The 18,284-nt window shown below is 58.4% G+C and overlaps 3 protein-coding genes across 9 annotated transcripts; 1 reads left to right on the forward strand and 2 right to left on the reverse strand.

The window, feature by feature from the left end:
- The first annotated feature begins 1,188 nt into the window (after positions 1-1,188).
- On the forward strand, positions 1,189-7,321 carry ATG4D (autophagy related 4D cysteine peptidase). Of its 3 annotated transcripts, XM_036876130.2 has the most exons (10): positions 1,194-1,821; positions 2,354-2,437; positions 2,519-2,692; positions 2,982-3,258; positions 3,332-3,396; positions 4,779-4,909; positions 5,821-5,899; positions 5,965-6,041; positions 6,122-6,241; positions 6,785-7,321. In XM_036876130.2, the coding sequence occupies exons 1-10, from the start codon at positions 1,452-1,454 to the stop codon at positions 6,956-6,958; spliced, it is 1,551 nt and encodes a 516-aa protein (XP_036732025.1). In that variant the 5' UTR covers positions 1,194-1,451; the 3' UTR covers positions 6,959-7,321. The 3 variants fall into 3 exon arrangements, with proteins under 3 accessions (XP_057346131.1, XP_057346130.1, XP_036732025.1); XM_057490147.1 differs by lacking the exons at positions 5,965-6,041; positions 6,122-6,241 and having other exon boundaries at positions 1,190-1,821; XM_057490148.1 differs by lacking the exons at positions 4,779-4,909; positions 5,965-6,041; positions 6,122-6,241 and having other exon boundaries at positions 1,189-1,821.
- KRI1 (KRI1 homolog) lies at positions 6,986-15,194 on the reverse strand. 5 transcript variants are annotated; one of them, XM_036876086.2, is made up of 19 exons: positions 15,038-15,194; positions 14,849-14,922; positions 14,184-14,289; positions 13,739-13,847; positions 13,433-13,487; positions 13,307-13,350; positions 12,962-13,058; positions 12,796-12,873; positions 12,396-12,520; positions 11,973-12,102; positions 11,771-11,866; positions 11,514-11,684; positions 10,298-10,373; positions 10,107-10,195; positions 9,901-10,027; positions 9,685-9,818; positions 8,627-8,691; positions 8,423-8,521; positions 6,986-7,850 (listed from the first exon to the last, which is right to left on the reverse strand). In XM_036876086.2, exons 1-19 carry the CDS (start codon positions 15,129-15,131, stop codon positions 7,514-7,516), a joined length of 2,106 nt encoding a protein of 701 aa, XP_036731981.2. In that variant the 5' UTR covers positions 15,132-15,194; the 3' UTR covers positions 6,986-7,513. The 5 variants fall into 5 exon arrangements, with proteins under 5 accessions (XP_036731981.2, XP_036731982.2, XP_036731980.2 ...); XM_036876087.2 differs by having other exon boundaries at positions 9,685-9,815; positions 15,038-15,193; XM_036876085.2 differs by having other exon boundaries at positions 10,107-10,373; positions 11,973-12,099.
- A 410-nt stretch (positions 15,195-15,604) lies between these two features.
- Positions 15,605-18,214, reverse strand: CDKN2D (cyclin dependent kinase inhibitor 2D). The gene is made up of 3 exons (XM_036876155.2): positions 17,999-18,214; positions 17,572-17,727; positions 15,605-16,570 (listed from the first exon to the last, which is right to left on the reverse strand). Exons 1-3 carry the CDS (start codon positions 18,212-18,214, stop codon positions 16,235-16,237), a joined length of 708 nt encoding a protein of 235 aa, XP_036732050.2. The 3' UTR covers positions 15,605-16,234.
- Positions 18,215-18,284: the final 70 nt, after the last annotated feature.

Below are 18,284 nucleotides of genomic sequence, written 5' to 3' on the forward strand. Positions count from 1 at the left end.
TTGTGTAAGCCGCTCAGCCGGCAGTATTTGTTACAATAGCCCAAGCAGAATCAGACAGTCGGGCTGTGGGAACTGCTCTGAAACAATATATAGCAAAGAAGGGGGAAGGAACCCATGAACGTGGGTGTGGGGGTCACCCCATAGGGGGGACTGTTTAATAAAATCCTGGGGAGGTTGAGGGGGAGCCATACATCTGTCTCAGGGAAGAGAGGGCTACACAGAGGGAATGGCAAGCGCGCAGGTCCTGAGGTGGGACTTTCAGGTTTGAAGAAGGAGGCAGGTATGGCTGCAGGGAAGTGGGCCCGGGCAGAGCCAGAGGAGGGTTTTCTCCTTCACATTCCACACCCGCATCTAAATCTTCATCTGCTGAGGACAGTCGCCCTTGGGCTGGCCGCTAGAGTCCATTCTCTGGGACTTAACGGGGTCACTACACGGTCATCCAGCCTTTGATTTTGTGGGTGTCTTTCCCCCCAGCCCTCACTGTACCTCAAATGCCACGCTACCGCGCTTTACCCGGATGACCTCATTTCATCTTCCCAGCGTTCCTCAGTCAGATGCAGTGACTTTTTTTTTTTACAACTTTATTGAGGTGTAACTGACATACAATAAACCACACACATTAAAAGTTACAATCCGATGCGTTTTTACATCCTGGAAGCCACCAACCCAATCAATATCCACCGTCCCAGAAAGTATATTCTAGCCCTTTTTTCTCCGTCCTTGTCGCCTCTCCCCACCCCACCCCCAGGCAACCTCTGATCTGCTTTCGGTGGCTATAGATGAGGTTGCATTTTCTGGAGTTTTATATAGATAGGACCAGAGGATGTATATTCCTTTTTTTGTCTGGATTCTTTCCCTCCTCAAAATTGTTAGAAAGGTTTGTCTATGGTGCTGCTTGTATTTCATCTACCTTTTGCTCAGGAGGAAACTGAAGCACACAGAAGTGTGGCTTGGGGTCGGGTAAGGAGGGGGTGTCTTACGCATGTCTGGCCTGGATCCGAGGCGGGTCCGGGGAACGCGGCCCGCGGAGGGGCGCCCGGGTCAGGGGTGGAGCTGGGCAGGTGAACCGTACTCGGGTCCCGCAAGGTGCTGGTGGGCGGGGGCACGGGAGGGGCGGGGCCGATGGCAGGCCTGGTCGCTCCACGCCGGCGGGGGCGCGGCTTCTGGCTCTGGGGCCTCAGATAAGGGCCTGCAGGGGCTCGAACGCTCCTGGGCGTTGCGATAAGTCGGACGGGTGTGTGGGCCGAGGGGCGCCGCGGGCAGGAGCCGCGTCTACAGGCCCCCGCGCGGCCCGGAACCAGGCCCGCCGCCCCAGGCTGGGGGCCGGGCCAGGGCGGGGCGTCCGGCCGTGTCACGCCCGCCTCCCTCCCTGCCTCCCGGGGCCAGGCCCGCTAAAATGGCGGCGGCGGCGGCGACGGCGACGGCGACGGCGACGGCGACGACAGCGACCCATGCGAGGCCCGGGGACCTGGCCGCCGCGCCCGGGACCGACTAGCGCCTTCCTGCGCGCCCGCGTCCCGGCCGCGTCCCGGGCCCCGGGGGCGCTCGCGCGCGCTCCCCGGGCCGCCGGCCTCCCTCCCAGCGCGCCAATGAACTCCGTGTCGCCGGCCGCCGCGCAGTACCGCAGCGGGAGCCCGGAGGACGCGCGCCGGCCCGAGGCCCGTAGGCCACGAGCCGTCCGGGCCCCCGACCCCAACGGCCTGGCGCCCTCTGCAGCCGGTGGCCCCGCTCTCGGCTCGTCCAGGGCCGCCCCGGGGGAGCCGGACGAAATGAACAAGTTTAAGGCGAAGTTCCTGAGCGCCTGGAACAACGTCAAGTACGGTGAGGAGGGGGCCGGCCGGGTGGCTGGCTGCTGCAGGCGGGCGGCTTAGAGGTGGGTGGGGGTCGAGGGGAACCAGACCCTGCCCCCTCCGGCTATATTCCCCCGCTTGTTTTCCTTGTGAGTCACCGGTGGTTTCCCCGCCCTGCCCTGTCCAGCCCCGGGCAGACCTGTGGCAGGTCCACCCGGGAACGCATTTTCCAGTGTTGCCATTTCCCCCGTGACCTTGGGCAAGGTATTTTGTTTCTCTGTGCGTGTGTCCGTTTCCTTGCTCCGCAAAATGGGTACAATAATCAGACCTGATTTTCTGACTTAATTCATTGAGAATTAACAGCAGACACTGCCGTGGCTCTTCCCAGGAGCTCTGCCTCCATCTAAGAGGAATATGGCATGGATTTCCCACCCCTGAGATAGTAACTAGGATGGTCCCCATTTCGCAGTTGCAGGAATGGGAACGCTGGTGTCCTAGTGTTAGGTTGTGTGTCCGCCAAGCAAGTATTTCATCTCGCCGGGTGCTACTTCCTGTCTCCCTAGGTTGGGCGGTTAAAAGCCGGACCAGCTTTAGCAAGATCTCCAGTGTCCACCTCTGTGGCCGCCGCTACTGTTTCGAGGGCGAGGGTGAGCTGGCAGCCCCAGGCCAGGGTTGGGGGAGGCCCCTAGGGGTGTTGCTGGTAGCAGCTGACAAGCTTGTTCTGATAGGTGACATCCAGCGTTTTCAGCGGGATTTCATGTCTCTCCTGTGGCTCACATACCGCCGGGACTTCCCGCCCCTGGCTGGGGGCAGCCTGACCTCGGACTGCGGCTGGGGATGCATGTTACGCAGCGGACAAATGATGCTGGCACAGGGCTTGCTGCTGCATTTCCTGCCCAGAGGTGAGCGGGGGAGGGGGAGGGGCCGGCCGGGCGTCCAGCACCAACCACACAGGGCAGCAGTGTGAGCATTGCTGGCAGACCAGGAGTTGAAAGTTATGGTAGAATTGTGTGTGAAGTAGTTTTTGGGGGGAGTGAGAGTTGTTTTCTAAAATGTTTCAGGAATGTTGAAATGATTGTTAAACATGGGGTCTTGGGATCATGAGAATTTTGGGTAAAGCATGAGTAGATGGAACAGTGTCCCCCTCAACACACACCAGCAGTGTTTGACTGTGTACTCCATCCCCACCAGACTGGACGTGGGCTGGGGGCTCAAGCCTGGGCCCCCCTGAGCCATCAGGATTGGCCTCTTCCAACTGGTACCGTGGACCTGCCTGCTGGGTGCCCCCACGTTGGGCCAAGGGTACCCCTGAGCTGGAGCAGGAATACCAACACCGGCAGATTGTGTCCTGGTTTGCCGACCACCCGCAGGCTCCCTTCGGCCTACACCGACTTGTGGAGCTTGGGCAGAGCTCAGGCAAGAGGGCGGGTGACTGGTATGGGCCATCTCTGGTGGCACACATACTCAGGTGAGAGCTGCTGCAGGGGACACGGGAGCCATTGGGTACCCCTTGGAACTCAGGCCTTCTCTCCCGCCCCCAGGAAAGCTGTGGAGAGCTGCTCAGAGGTCACCCACCTGGTTGTATACGTTTCTCAGGACTGCACAGGTGAGGGCCTAGGAATCATGGTCACAGGGTTCTTGACCTGAGCCAGACACTAACTCCTTCAGCTGCCTCTTCGGACCCTTCCTCAGAGGCTGAAACAAGTCTGGGCAGAAGAACCCTTGGAAAGGATTAAGGCTCACACAGTGCAGGTGCTCAGGATCCCTCTACCCAGGAGAGAAACCCCACGGTTCTTCCCCCACAGTGGTAGAGTTAAGGACATAAGTATTTCCCTCTCTCAGGGCCTGTTTCACTCTTACTCTATAAACAGTTCTAACATGTATGAAAGTCCAGTCTCCTCTGCCTCATGGGGTTGTCATGAGGATTAAATGAGGCACCAATCCAAGGTTAAAGGCGGTGCTGGGCACAAAGTATGTGCTCACGTGTTTTTGAACACTGTTATTATTATTCCCTGCCACCTTCCAAGTCAGTTCAGCAGTGGTCTCAATTAACAGGTGCCTCCATGAATTGGTATTAGGAAATCTACAAAACCTGTACATTTTCATGGAAAATAGTAGCGATTTGGGGGCAAGGGTCTATTTTCATGGACAGCCATTATCTTAGTCCATTCTGGCTGCTGTAACAAAAATACCACAGACTGCGTGGCTTGTAAACAATAGGCATTTATTTCTCACAGTTCTGGAGATTGGGAAATCCAAGATCAAGACACTGGCTGATTAGGTGTCTGGTGGAGGCCCACTTCTCTTGTTCATTTTGCCACGTCCTCAAAAGGGACAAGGAGCTCTCTTTTGTAAGGGCACTGGTCCCATTCATGAGGGCCCCACCCCGAGGACCTAATCACCTCCCAAAGGCCCCACCTCCAAACATCATCCCCTTGGGGTTTAGGATTTCAACATAGGAATTTTGGAGGGACACAAGCATTCAGACTGTAACAGCTGTGTCTCCAGGAAGGGCTGAATCCACTTTTGAGGGAGCCAGGAGGAGGCAAGGGAGGAGTTGGGAGAATGGAGACCAGCAGGGACTCCACTGAGGAGGGACACGCAGGAGTGCTCAGCTGAGGGGCAAACTGTTCGGTGCTCCCACTTCCATATTGGCAAAGCCAGGCACTGATCAGTGGGGACCAGTCAGGCCCTGGGCTGGGGAGGTGTCCAGGCTGCAGGGAACGCGCTCTGCCTCCCCTTGCTTTATGCTCCTCATCTAAATCTCAGGGTCTTGGTTGTTCTGCATATAAAATGAGGATGTCCACACCTGCCTGGAGGCCCTGGGATTATCTGAGGGAACTTGGCTCGGGGAGCCCACTGGAAAGACATCCTTCTCCCCTGGTAACAGGAGTGTCACCCCAAGAGGCAGTTGGACCCCTGGGGATGGGGGACTACATTCTGAGACAAGGGTGAGCAAGAATGTGACCTGCTGCCCTGTCCTTCCAGTGTATAAGGCGGATGTGGCACGCCTGGTGGCCAGGCCAGACCCCACAGCTGAGTGGAAGTCTGTGGTCATCCTGGTGCCAGTGCGGCTGGGTGGTGAGACTCTCAACCCCGTGTACGTGCCCTGCGTGAAGGTAGGTTTGGCCAGAGTCTGCCAAGCCTCCGTTGGGTGTGAGGTGTTTATGCTTCCTTCATCCTGTCATGTTTATTCAGTAGTTTATGTGCAAAGCAGTCCTGGCTGCTGGGTATTCAGAGATGAACAGGCCAACATTCAGGCCCTCTGGGAGCAGATACTCTACCAGGATTGGCAGGCAGTGGAGCTGGACCCACACTGACAGCTGTGGCATACAACTTGGACTCTATGGGAAGCAAAACTGACACGATGAAGGGCTGATTGGGGTGGCTGCACAGCCTGGGGAAGCCCCTCTCCAGCCAGGGCAAGTGAGGGGCCAGAATAGTGCTCCAGGCACAAGGAACAGCAAGGCTGGGAAGACCCTAGTGTGCTTACACTCAGAATAAAGGCCAGAGTTCCCCCCACAGCTTACAAGGCCTGGCACCCCGTCCCTGTCCCTTCCTTGACCTTATCTGCCCACACCCGTCTCGCCTCATTGGGCTCCAGCCAGGCTGCCTTAGTGCTCCGGGAGCGTGTTTGCCTCTGGGCCTTGGCACTGTCTCCATCAGCTTGGAGTGCCCTTTCCCTGGAGGTGTACTCCTCAGGCCCTCTCCTCCCCACTTCAGGTCTTTGACAGAACATCACCTCTTGGAGAGGCCTTTGCTGTCTGCCTTACTGAAAATTCCAAAGCCCCTTCTCCCGTATTCTCTGTGGTATCACCTTCTGACTCATAACATAACTCACTCATCTTGTTCCTACTTTGTGTCCTCAGCTACAATGTCAGCTTCCCCAACAGGTGTTGTCTGGGCATTGCTGCCCCCCAGGGCCCAGTGCAGAGCTGAATTTGCACACATTGGGCATTGCTGTTTGTTGAATGACTGTCAGACAGCACCTGCCCTGACTACTTTCCTCCGCCCACTCCCCTTCCCACAGGAGCTCCTGCGGTCAGAGCTGTGCCTGGGCATCATGGGGGGCAAGCCTCGGCACTCACTGTACTTCATTGGCTACCAGGGTAGGTGTGCCCCATCTGTCCCTTTACCCTTCCCCACCCCCTCCACTCATGACTCAACCCTGCAGATGACTTCCTGCTCTACCTGGACCCCCACTACTGCCAGCCCACTGTGGATGTCAGCCAGGCTGACTTCCCCCTGGAGGTGAGCTGGGATCCCCAATGGGGTGGGGTCACGGAAAGGGAGCTGGGACCTCCTGAGCTTCCCTCCTGTGTCTGCCCCAGTCCTTCCATTGTACCTCACCCCGAAAGATGGCCTTCACCAAGATGGACCCGAGCTGCACTGTGGGGTTCTATGCTGGGGACAGGAAGGAGTTTGAGACACTTTGTTCAGAGCTGACCAGGGTGAGCAAGGAGTGGGGGCGGGGCAGGGAGGGGCTGGAAGAGGAACTGTGGTCTGGAGTCCCGCAGACCCCAGCATCTTCTTCCCTGCTGTGCTGGCAAGATTAGCACCCTGGCCACAAGCTGCAAAAGCCTAGCTCTAGCCGGTTCCACCAAAAAGGGCATAAAATGAAAAGTTAGAGCATCACTCCCATGGGGGACAGCTACATCCAGGGCCCTACTGTCCCATCAGGGCTTTACCCTTATGGGGGCAAGAGGCAGCCACCGGACTCTGGGGAAAGGGCAGGGGTGTGGGGTGTGGTCTGCTCTCCCAGATGCAGCATCAGTTCATTGCTTGGCCTGGGTCATATGCTCAGACCGAGCCAATTGCGGTGGCCAGTGGGGGGGGTGGCGGGAGTGGAAGGTGCTGACTGGCTGGACCGGGTCACTGCCTGGAGGGCAGTTGAGATCCTGAAGCACCCGATAAATACACCTATTAGGCTACTTATACCTACAAGGTAATTAGCGTGGCCTGGAACCGTGCCACTCTCTCCCTCCTCCCACCAGGTCCTCAGCTGCTCTTCAGTCACGGAGCGCTACCCCATGTTCACCTTGGCCGAGGGCCACGCTCAGGACCACAGCCTGGATGACCTCTGCTCCCAGCCCACCCTGCAGCTCCCTCGCTTGGGGCGGCACCTCAAGGCCAAACGCCCAAGCTCTGAGGACTTTGTGTTTTTATAGAGGGTGGGAAAGGGGAAGATGATGAGACACTATTTATTTTTTTATTTATGTCACACTGGGTGTGGGAGCTTGAACTCCGGGAACAGGGACCTTCCCATTTTGCCTTGACAAGCGCAGCTGAGACCAGTCCAGGAAACCTCTGGCCGGGGCGTGTGGCCAGGGGCAGCGCCTGCTCCTGGGCCTCTCCTCCTGGGGGCAGGGAGGGAGGGCCCCCGGGCACCCACTCAGGGCCTGACTCAAGTACTGTAGTTTGCACTGGACCTCTGAGGCCACTCACTGGTCCCCAAGCCCCTGTCTTGCCAAGGACTGGTGGCAGTAGGGGGATCCATGGCCACTGGAGGCTAATAAAACCATTTGACTTGACTGTGGCTCTGGATGGGCCAGAACTTGAGCGATGGGGTCCAGGGAAGCTTAAGTAGGCCTCAGCTTCCACACCTGTAAGATGGGAAAACTCCCTCGCCCACAGGTAGACAGGATTATACAGTCAACAGGAGAAGGCACCCAGGGGCTTGACTGAGGGGGAGAGCGCCAAGGACCCTGCCTGCTACCTCGAGCTCAGGGACGGCTCTTGGGCCCCCGGTGCTTCCTCTGTTGCCGGCCCAGCTGGCGGAAGTGCAGCCGTTTGGGGTTGAGGCCAAAGGCTTGCAGCCTCTGGTGGCTGAACTCACGTCCACTAAGAGTCACCGTGGGGCCCAGGAGACGGGCCTTCTTGCCCCTCCTCTGTCTCTGAGGGTCTGGCTTGGTGTGTGACACAGAGGCCACCTCTTCCTGTGCCAGGGGGCTCTCAGGCTGGGGCTGCTTCCTGCAGGCCACATCGGGTGCCAGCAGCTGCCTCTGCGGGCTTGCTTTGTCTCTCTGTGGCTTCTGTGTGGCTTCCGTGGGCATCTCTGTCCTAAGGGAGAAAGCTGGGACTCAGCCTGTTCCTGAGCACATGTCCCCCATTTTACAGATGAGGAAAGGGGAGGCTCAGACGGCAGTGCAACAATTCAGGGACCAGCCTGGGATTCAAACCACAGTCTGACAACAAAAAGGCTTTCCTACTGAACCCCGAGCTTGGACTGTGTGGCTGATAATTCTGGTATCTGAGCCTGGGTCAACACTAAGCTGTTTGCATAAAGTAATTTATTCAGCTTTTGAAAAACTCCATGAGCTTCTATCAACCTCTGCTTTACTGATCAGGAAATACACCTACCAGGCTTTTACTGTTTCAAGTGCTTTCCATTAATTTACCTAATCCTCAAAAACCCAACACAAAAAGGGCCATCTTTATTAACCCCCAATTTACAGATGAGGAAAAAAATCCAGGGAGGGGATGTGACTTGCCTCAGTCACACAGCTATGGCCCAGCCAGGATCTGAAGCCAGGTATCAGAGAAGGGAAGCCCCCTTCCCAAGGTCACACAACAAATGGCTGACAGACGTAAACTAACCCAGCCCACCCTCCCCTGGCCCTAGTGACACTTACTCCTCTGGGCAGAGCGACTTGAAGATCTGCCTCTTTTTCCACAAGTTCTGGGCCTTCTGGCTGTACACTCTCTTGTCCTGTAGCTCCTCGTGCTCTGACCTGTGGGTGCCCAGCACACACGCCGCTGGGGCCTCTGGGAGGTGCCTGGGCTGACCTGCCTGCCTCTCCTCCTCTGGGACACCTGGCCTGACCCCACCCCATCACCTGTACATGCAGGTCTTCTTCAGCGAGCACCACCGGTTCAGCTCCTTGTCGTCAGCAGCGAGGATCTGCACAGGAAGGGGGATCTGCTGTTACTGCCTGGTCTGTCAAGCAGGGGTAGACAGGAGCTCATGGAGTGCATTTAAAGCTGAAGAAGTTAATTTACGTGAATGGCTGAGTGTAGGCCAGCCTCCCTCTAAGCCTCAGTCCCCTCATCAGCCAATGCAGAGTCACGCTAGTACCACTCGGCAAGGAGCCACAGCAGCTGGAGTGAACTGCTCTCTGCAGAGGCCACTGGATGATTTTGGCAAGGGGCACTGGATGGGGAAACTGAGGCTCAGAGAGAATCCTTGCCCCAGTCACATGGCCAGGAAGCGGCTGGTTTCAGATTCCAGTTTCAGCCCAGAGGCCCTGGAATCTCACAACAGGGCAGGGCGTCTCCGCTCCCAACTTCAGGCCTCAGTTTCTTCATGTATGAGGCGGGCATCCTTCTCTCAGAAACTACTGGAAGGTCATCAGGAAGACTGAGTGAATGCAGATGGTATAATCTCAGTAAAATACCACCTATTCTTACTGTGAGGAGTGAAGCACCCACAGCTATCATGGTGAAGGGACAAGTGCCAGCCAAAGAGCCACACACATTCCTTTCAGCCCCACAGCCATGAGGTAGGAGCCACTACCAGGCCTGTTTGACAGGCTGGGGAACTAAGGCATGCAGGAGCATTAAGTCACATATCCTACGTTACACAGTTGGTGAGTGGCCAGGGCAGGATTTGAACCCAGGTCATCTGGTTCCAAAGCCCAGTAAGTCTTAAAGGTCCCCCAGCTGCAGATACACAATAATCAAATTTAAAATAATGTCTGGGCAAAGCACTGCTTAAAGCCCCCTGCCTCACAGAAGCCCTTGAAGGCAAGGAACGTCAGTAGTATGGTCATTGGCACCATTCATCCGGATATTTTCGAGATGAGGAGACAGGCCGAGTGGCAGCATCTGCTGGCTCTGTGTCCCCTCGTGCCTACTGGGTGCCCCCTGGGGTCCTGTGCCCGCCCGGGGCCCCCACCTCCTCGGTGCTCAGCCCAAAGTCGCAGGGCACCACGCTACGGTACTTGAAGCGACAGGGCAGGTCATCGATGACGTCCTCGTAGTCGAGCCGGTAATACTCATCCAGGTACTCCTCAAACGACGTGTCCCCTGCTTGGGGACAAAGCTAGGCTGCCGGGCTGTGCCGGGCCCTACAGAGCCCCAGCCCACCCTTGACCACCCATGGGGACCTCACCTGGGTCGAACACGGGCTTTGCCTGCCCCACAGCTGTGGCGAAGGGCGACCTGCGCTTCTTCTTGCCCATCGACGGGGCCTCATGCTGCTTCCTCTGTGGCTGGCTGGGGTCATAGTCGGCATCCATCTGCCAGATGGCAGGTCAGGCTGGCCCTCGCCTCCTCCCCATTCCCTGCCCCCCTGGGGCCCTTGCCCATGGCACCTACATTGAAATTGGGGTCCTCACAGTGCAGCTCCCGCTGGCTCCAAGCCCTGGCCTGCTCAGGCCCAGCCCACGTGTCCCAGTTCCAGTCATCTGGTTCCAGAAGACAGGCGGGTAGGGCAGGGGTCTGGGTGGGACCTTGGGCTTTGGACCCAGCCACCCCCCACCCCAAGTGGGGTACCCCAGGGACCTCACCCTCAAACCCTTCCTCTTCTTCAAATTGGGGTTTCTCCTCCTCCACGGTGCCATAGTACTCATCTCCGAAGAATTTCTGCAGGGTGGTCATGGGGCAGGGTCAGCAGGGCCACTCCCCTGACCGCTGTACTCCTGCGCCTGACCTGGCTCCTGGGGTTGGAGGGAACCCTTGTGTGTTCAGGCTCTCCAGCCTCCCACTACACTGGCCACCATTCAGGACTGAGGCCCTAATAGGACTCCCACCAGGTGCACCTACTCCCTCTTTGAACAGCTAGCTGCTCAGCTCAGGCTTCTGGTCTTAGCTTGGCTACCAGCCTCAACCCACTCATGCCTGACAAAGCCAGTCGGGGCTCCTCCAGGACCCCACCTCCCCCCGTGTGTCCCCATCACCACTCTCATCCCTGGGGGTTGTAACTGTACAGTTAAGCACCTGCTACTGGGGGCTCTGGGAGCGGAGGGACTGCTATGCTACCAGGTGCTTGGCAAACAGGTGTTCAATGAATGTGAGACAGGTTCTTGCACCTCCATGAGCCCCAAGAGGGCTGAGACTGTGTTGGGCCCTTGCTGGAACCCCAGCATCCAGCGGGGGCCTGGCAAAGGCAGAAATTGGTAACGGTGCCATTTGTTAAGCACCTACGACATGCCCAATGCTGAGCTGCATCTCACAGAGTTCTCACAAACACCCCAGAGATAGAAACCACTTCTATCCTTTGAGGAACTGAAGCTCAGATCTGAGAAGCTTCTAGAAAGTGGAAGCTGAACTCCAACCACACAGCATCCACCTACTCCATTTCACTAGGCCCACCTATGCATCCTCAGTCTCCCCTGACCTCCCAGCTTGTCAGGAACTTCTTCGGGCTTCCACGGTCCCCACTGCTTTTCCCAGACAGCTCTTGCCGCCTGTTTCCATGGCCTGATGCTGTTTCCCCCCCCAATACAACAATAAACAGCTCAATAAATGACTTTAAAGGAACTACAGCAGCCCACTGTTCTTGAGCACCTACCAACTTAATTTTCACGTGGACTCCCCACAGGCTACGCTGACAACAGCCCAGAGATAGATGTGACGGTTGGACCCACTTTACAGACAGGGACACAGGCTCAGAGAAGTCAAGTCACTTCCCTGAGGCCACACAGTCAAGAAACGACCACTGGTTTTAGAGCCACGGTCCCGAGCACGGGGCTGCATGGCTGGGGCAGGGTGCAGGGGCCTCACCTGCATGACCTGGTCATGCCGGGTGGGGTCAAAGTCGTCCTCGAGGTCCCGCTCCTCAAAGCCCAGTGTCTCATTGCCCGTGACCTGCCGCAGCCTCTCCAACTTGGCCAGAATCTCCTTCCTCTTCAGGTTCTTCAGCTGTTTGAGCTCCTCCCGCTTCTTGGCTTTCTCCTACAGGGGGCAGGCAGGGGTGAGAGGGCGGGAGTAGGCCCTTCCTGCTGGCGGACAGGCCTCCAGCCCGCTGCCCCCACACGGACCCTCCTCTTGCGCTCCCGAGTTGCCTCCCTCCTCTCCTTCCTGCGCTCCTCCTTGCGGCGCACCGAGGACGCGATGCTTCGAGGGTAGGTCTTGACCTGTGGGCAGCAGGGCAGCCCAGGAGGGCCACAGAGATGATTCCGGGCCCTCCCGGCCGGGGCCCCGTGGGCTGGACCCTCCCCGGCCCCGGCTCTGGCTACGCACCGAGGCTGCGTCCGGCTCCTCAAATCGGAAGTTGTATTTGTGTTCAAAGTCCTCCTGCTTCTTCAGAAATAGCTCCCCCTCGTCTGAGGAGTCATTCACCACCAGCTGAACTGGGGGGCCGGGGACACTACTGGGCAGGGCGAGGGGTCAGCCAGGGTCCTGCGGGCCAGTGGACCGGCCGTACCAACTCACTCAACCCTCACCAGGACCCTGCAGCTGGGTGCTTGTGACCCTGATTCTGCAAGTGGGGAAGCTGAGGCACAGAAGTCTAGCAGCAGGGCCACCTGGCTCTAGGGCCTGCTCACCTCTGCTCTTCCTCTGGGAAAACTAACTGTACCGTCCATGTGAAAAAGCAACCCCCTGGGGCCCTTTGCTTTCTGGCCAGTGTTGATGTCAGGCCCCTGGGGGAACATGGCCACTCACCCTGCCACCTCCTCCTCCTCTTCTTCCTCCTCCTCCTCCTCATAGTGTTTGTTGAGGATATAATCCCGCAGGAACTGCTCCCCTTCATCCAGCTCTGGGTTGTTCCAGTATTCCTTGAGGTGGGTCTGGGGGTGAGGGGGTGACGACCTGGGTCAGGAACTCGGGGCAAGGATGGAGGGCGGACAAGGGCACTAAGTGGACGTCACTGAAACTTCACAGCCGGCCCATAAGAGTAGGCGGGAGAATCCATTTTACAGACTTAGAAACTGAGGCCCCAAGAGGAGCACCCCCCGTCTTCCGGGTGTGTGCTCTTGGCCGCCCCTTCAAGGTCTCCGGAAAAAGGTTGGATGGAGGCAAAACAAGCAATTTAGTCCTTCATGGCCCATGCCTGGGGACTCACCAGTTCCTTCAGGGTGTCAGGGTTTTCCATCTCCTTCTGCCCCTTCAGCCATTCCAGGTAGCTGGCATCCTCCTGGGCCTGGGGGAAGGCCAGGTGGAGGGTTGTGGGGAGCCCCAGCACCCCCTCCCCACCACCAGCCCCAGGCCAGCGGGGTCCCAGCACCCACCTTCTCCTCCCTGGTTTTAGGACATTTCTGCAGTAACCCAGAGCCGCCTTCCCTGGCACTGTCCTCATCCTCACTGTCATCTACAAATGCCCGGAAGCTGCCGAGAGAACAAGCCTCAGGATAGGCAGGCTGGCCCCCGCCCACTGCCCCAAGATTAACCCATTTACCAAGCCCCAAGCTCTCCTCAAAAAGTTTGGTGCAGGGCTGCGACACACAGGGCATTATCAACCCCATTTAACAGAGGAGGAAACTGAGGCATGGAGAAAGCAAGTGGCCTACCCAATGACCTGTCCTCCCCAGAGCCTCCAGTCCTACACTCTGGCCGCTCACCCTGCTCAGGCTCACCTTTCTTTGAGCTGCTTCTGTTCTTCCACGTAACTTTTCGAGATCTGCCATAGAGAGAGAGTGTCGTGGGCACCAGGCCCAGCCCTGGGCCCCTCAGCCCTCCAACCCACCCTCCACACCACCCACCTGGCATGTCTGGTTGGAGTTCTCCCCGTCTGAATTATCCTCATCGACATATTTGCTGTGCAAGGAAGGATGGGGGCTCAGAATAGACTCCCCACAGCTGATCTGTCCCCATGGGGTGGGGAGCCATTACCAGCAGCTGGTGGGCATGGGGGGGGCAATGAGGCACAGATGGGCCACCAAGGCTTTCTCTGGGATTCCCTCAATCCTGGTGAGTCACCGGCTTCTTCCCACCCCTGCCCATAGGTTCCCAATGTGTCTGCCTGCGCTGGGAAGAAGGGGGTGCCGGGCTGTCAGCTTCTTCCTCACCCTCCTTTCTCCAAGATAACCTTCCTCTCATAGTCCTTCAAGTACATGCGCTGCACCTTCTTCGGCTTCTCCTCGGTTGCCGGCTGCTCCTCGCTCTCTGAGGATGGTGCTGTGGGGCCACCAGAAGACACCTGCCATCACCCACAACCCCCTTCCTTCCACAGGCAGAGAATCCAGCAAGGCAGGGCCAGGGTCACACTGAGGTTTCAAATCCCCAAGCCACCAGGTCCCAGGTGTAAAACAGGTATCCCATTTGCTACTACGTGACTGTGATTGCCAGTGAGTAATTCGTGCTCCGAACAGTGTGGCGCACAGTCATTACTAACTAGCAGGCAATAACCTACGGCGCTGTGCTAAGCACTTCTGACATACACGACAATTAAATAGCCACAACAACCTGTAAGCTGGTGAGGAACCTGAGCGTCAGGAAGGGGAAGCCCCACACCTGTTCTGTGATAGAAGGTGGCATCTTTCTGATAAATGCGAGGGTCCTTCTTCTTCAACAAGGAGAGAGTCCTGTAAAAGTCACAGTCCTGCTGGGGGTCAAATTCCTAGGTCATGAAAAAGATTGGGGACAGCCTTTCAGAAGGGTGGTGGTGTGAGCCCTGGTGGGGGGCTGGGTGCAAGGCCGGCAGGAAACAGCATGACAGGTGGACTGAGACGGTGTGGAAATCAGGGCGGAGGGACAGGGAAGGCACTCGAGGCCTGAAGGTGGGTGGCTGGAGGAGGGCTGGAGGAGTGATCAAACAGGTGGTGGAGGGAGCAGGATGGGCCACACATCAGGCCTGATGCTGTGTGCCCCATGTGACAGAGTGATACCCTACTTCAGGGACAGAGTCGCACACTGAGAAATGGTTAGACTCTTGGGGGAGCAGAGGGCAGGGCGGTCGCACCTCCCAACAACAAGATGGGCAGGTGGCTCCGTGGGGTGAGGGGAAGTAGGGGGAACTGTCCACCCCCTGGGGATGGGGAGGGCGCTGTGTGTCCCTCACTGGAGCAGGGGGTGAGGGTTGGACTCTCCCGATGCGGTGGGGGTTAGCCATCCCCTAGGTCGGGTCAGGAGGCGGTGGGGGGCCTGGATGTGCGGGGCGCCGGGGCGAGGAAGCTCACCACGCGCTCGTTGCTGGAGTCTGACTCGGAGCTGGAGTCGCCGCCGCTGTCCGGGTCCCCGTAGCGATCTTTCACTGCGGGGCACGGAGGGGAGCCCCCCCAGATCAGCCTGGGAGGCCATATCTACCCCTCTAGCACCAGACCGCCCGGCACGCGCCGACGCCCCGCGCGCATGCGTCCCGCACTCACGCCGCTGCAGCTCCTCGCGCTCCCGGTAGCGGCCGTACCGCGCGGCGAAGGCCGCGTTCACCCGCAGGGGTGACGACCCGCGAGGTTCCCTCATGGCGGCCCTGCGGCCCACCGCGCACGCGTAGGGCAACCGCCCCAGGAGGCGGGGCTACCCACGGCCTGCCCTCCGAGAGCTTTAAAGAAGGCGGGGCCTTGCGGGCCGTATCTAGCCCCGCCCTCGGCCTGTCCGGGATTCCGGCCACTCCGCTACTGCAATCCCCGCCCACCGGTCCCGCCCCTGCGGGGAAGGCTGCAACCAACGCCCCCCCATCCTCCCCACCCCCGGGGCTCCAGGCACCCAGCTGACATCTGGGGGCCCTTTCTCCACTCGCGGTTTCCTGCCTCCCTTCCGTTCCGCAGCGTAAACCACTGCCCCACCCAGCTCTCTCGTCTCCGGCACCCTGGGAATTACCACTCGCTCCCCTCCCTCAAAACACCCTTGACGGCGACCCCCGTGCCCACCCGGACAAACGTCCTGGAGGCGCGACTCTCCATCGCAGACTAAAAAATCAGAAGCCACCAGCTCTGTGATCGTGCACAAATCTTAATTTAATAGGTAAAAACATTAAATTATTACACACAACAATTTTTTCACAAAGCTTAATAAATAGAATATTTTTTTAAAAACGCTGTACAAGAGACTGGAAAACAAGCTTCCAAGAAATGTGAATGAACTTATACTACCCCTTTTATTGATTTGGAACACTCCCCCCTCCCCCCATGTCTGAAAGCAGTGCGCACACTTAAGGTCTCTCTCTGGGTGCAGCCGGCCAAGGTCGCCAGGTTCCAGGAGCCCTGGAAGCGATGACCTCACCCGGACTGGGACTTTTAAACGCTCTGTCCTTGGGACTCGTCTGCAGCCCCAGCAGTCTGGGGCGTGGAGGAAACCGAACCGTTTAGGTGGCTGTTGCCTGCAGGAGCCCTTCTCTGCCCTGACACACCAACAGGGGTGAGAAAAACAAATGAAAAATGTCCCTCAAACACACACACCCCAGAAATCAACACCAACAAGCCACAAACTGGGGCCCCTCCCTCTTCGGCGGTGGGCAGGGGAAGCGAGGGGAGAAAGTGTTCTTCCCTCCTTTTAACACAGAACCCAGCCGGGTCCTGTTGCTGGAATAGGTGGCCCCGGGTCACAGCGGTGCCACCGTGTGCCCCTTAAGTATGTCCATGAGATCCTGAGCCCTCCTCCCCTGTGCCAGCTCCCAGGGGAGTGAGGCCCCTGGCATGCCTGTGGAGAAGATCAGATTCAGGAGCCAGGAAGCTGACCACCGCGGTGTGGCCCTCTCGCACTGCCAAATGGATGGGGAGCGCCCCGGTGCCATCAGGAACGTTGACATCAGCGCCATGCTCTACCAAAACTTTCAGGGTGTCAAGAAATCCAGTTCGCGCTGCATCATGGGCTGGAGTGGTGCCAGAGGCATCCTGGACGTTGGGGCTGGCTCCTTGCTTCAATAGCTCCAAAGCAATGATGGGGCTGCCAAACATCATAACCTGTTGTGGGGGCAGAGGGTAGGGGTCCTTAAGGGAAGGATTCCAGGAAAAAGGGTCACTGGTGAGAGGGATCATTCAGAAATAGGGAATTCCAGAAGAGGTCCTCTAGAGCATGGCGAGACCCCAGGGAACACAAGCCCCCAGGAAGCTGTTTGAGACACCAGGGAACTAGGCTTCCTGGGAATAGGGACCCCCAAGAAAATGGTTATCCCCAAATGATAAATGCCCCCAGGGAACCATTAAGACCCTCCCCAAGGAACCGGAGACGACCCCCCTTCTCCCCAGATATGGGAAATCACCAAGAAATATAAACCCCCCCTACCAGGAAATAGGCTTCATAGAATGAAAATGTCCCCAAAGAGACTGAGTCCCGTCGAGGGAAAGGAGATGCCCAGGAAATTTGAAACCCCTTCTCCAAGGAATAGCCCCTCCCATATAATGGGGATGCTCCCAGGGCACTTGACCCCCCTCAAGAAATGCGGTTCCTCTGTAAAATGCCCCCCAGGTAATAAGGATTCCCACGCAATCTGTAACTGTTCCCCTATTCCCCTATTGGAACACCCCATAATATACCAGGAATCTAAAAAAAAACCAAAAACCCAGGAATGTAATTTCTCCCCAAGTAACTGGATATTTCAGAAAATCCTCCAGAAAATGGGGACCCTCCTGGAGACATGAATCCCTCTTTCCAGAGATCGGATCCCATATAGAAGCCCCCCAAGCAACCGGAGCCAACCCTATAACCGGGATCCGAACAAGCTGGGCCCTCACCCATGAAAAATGAATCCTTCACAGCCAGAGAACAAGGAATCTTCCAGAGAAGATGGAAAGCCCTGCCCTCCCCCATCCACTACCTACCTACGAGAGGGAACATTAGGGAGCAACGTCAGCCCAGAGGAGGAAGCCCGGACCCCAGCGGGCCACCGCCGGGGCCAAGAAACGAGAGGGAAGGAGTCTGGGGTCCCGGTCCTCGCCCTAGACGTGGGTCGGCCGGGCCTCACCTGCAGCGCCGTCTTGCCGAAGCGGTTCAGGACGTCGGGGTGCACCAGCTCGTGGTGCAGAAGGCGGCGCACCTCCTGCACGTCGCCTCGGGCCGCGGCCCCGCTCAGCCGGTCGCCAGCGCGGACCTCCTCCAGCAGCATGTCGACACTGGCGGCCTGCGAAGACCCCGCCCCAACCCGGAGCGGTCAGTACGGGGCAGCCCGCTGGCGCTGGCCCGAACGGCCCTCCCGTGGCGAGACGGGCCTGCGCGACGCTCCCGGCTCGGCTCGCCAGTCAGGGCCAAGGCGCGACCCCCTCCCTCCCCGGCTGGCTCCTCCCTCTGTCAGCCGGTGGGTCGCGAGGGGCTGAGCACCGCCCAACCCCCGGATGCCGGCAGGGCCCTGCCCGGCCCCCGCCCCTTGGGGGCCGGCTCTCCCCCCAACTCACCCTCCCTCCTCTTCGACGGGCGGGGTCTGTTTTGAGCCGGCGCCGCAGCAGCTGCGGAGTCAGCAGGCAGGGGACCGAGCCAGCACGCTCGAGGCCCCGCCCACGAACGCCACGGATTTGTTTTCTTATGAACTCGCTACGTTGTAGCCCAGCCGCGCTGCCCCGGGCCAGACCCTGCGGCACCTCGCCCACCATGCCAGCGCAGCCAATGGGCATGAGTCTCCGAGGAACGTAAGCGCGTCGGAGCGGACGGAGCCGCTCCTGATTGGCCGAGCCGCCGCGACCG

The sequence above is a fragment of the Manis pentadactyla genome, chromosome 12, assembly GCF_030020395.1.
Source record: "Manis pentadactyla isolate mManPen7 chromosome 12, mManPen7.hap1, whole genome shotgun sequence".
Taxonomy (NCBI): Eukaryota; Metazoa; Chordata; class Mammalia; order Pholidota; family Manidae; genus Manis; species Manis pentadactyla.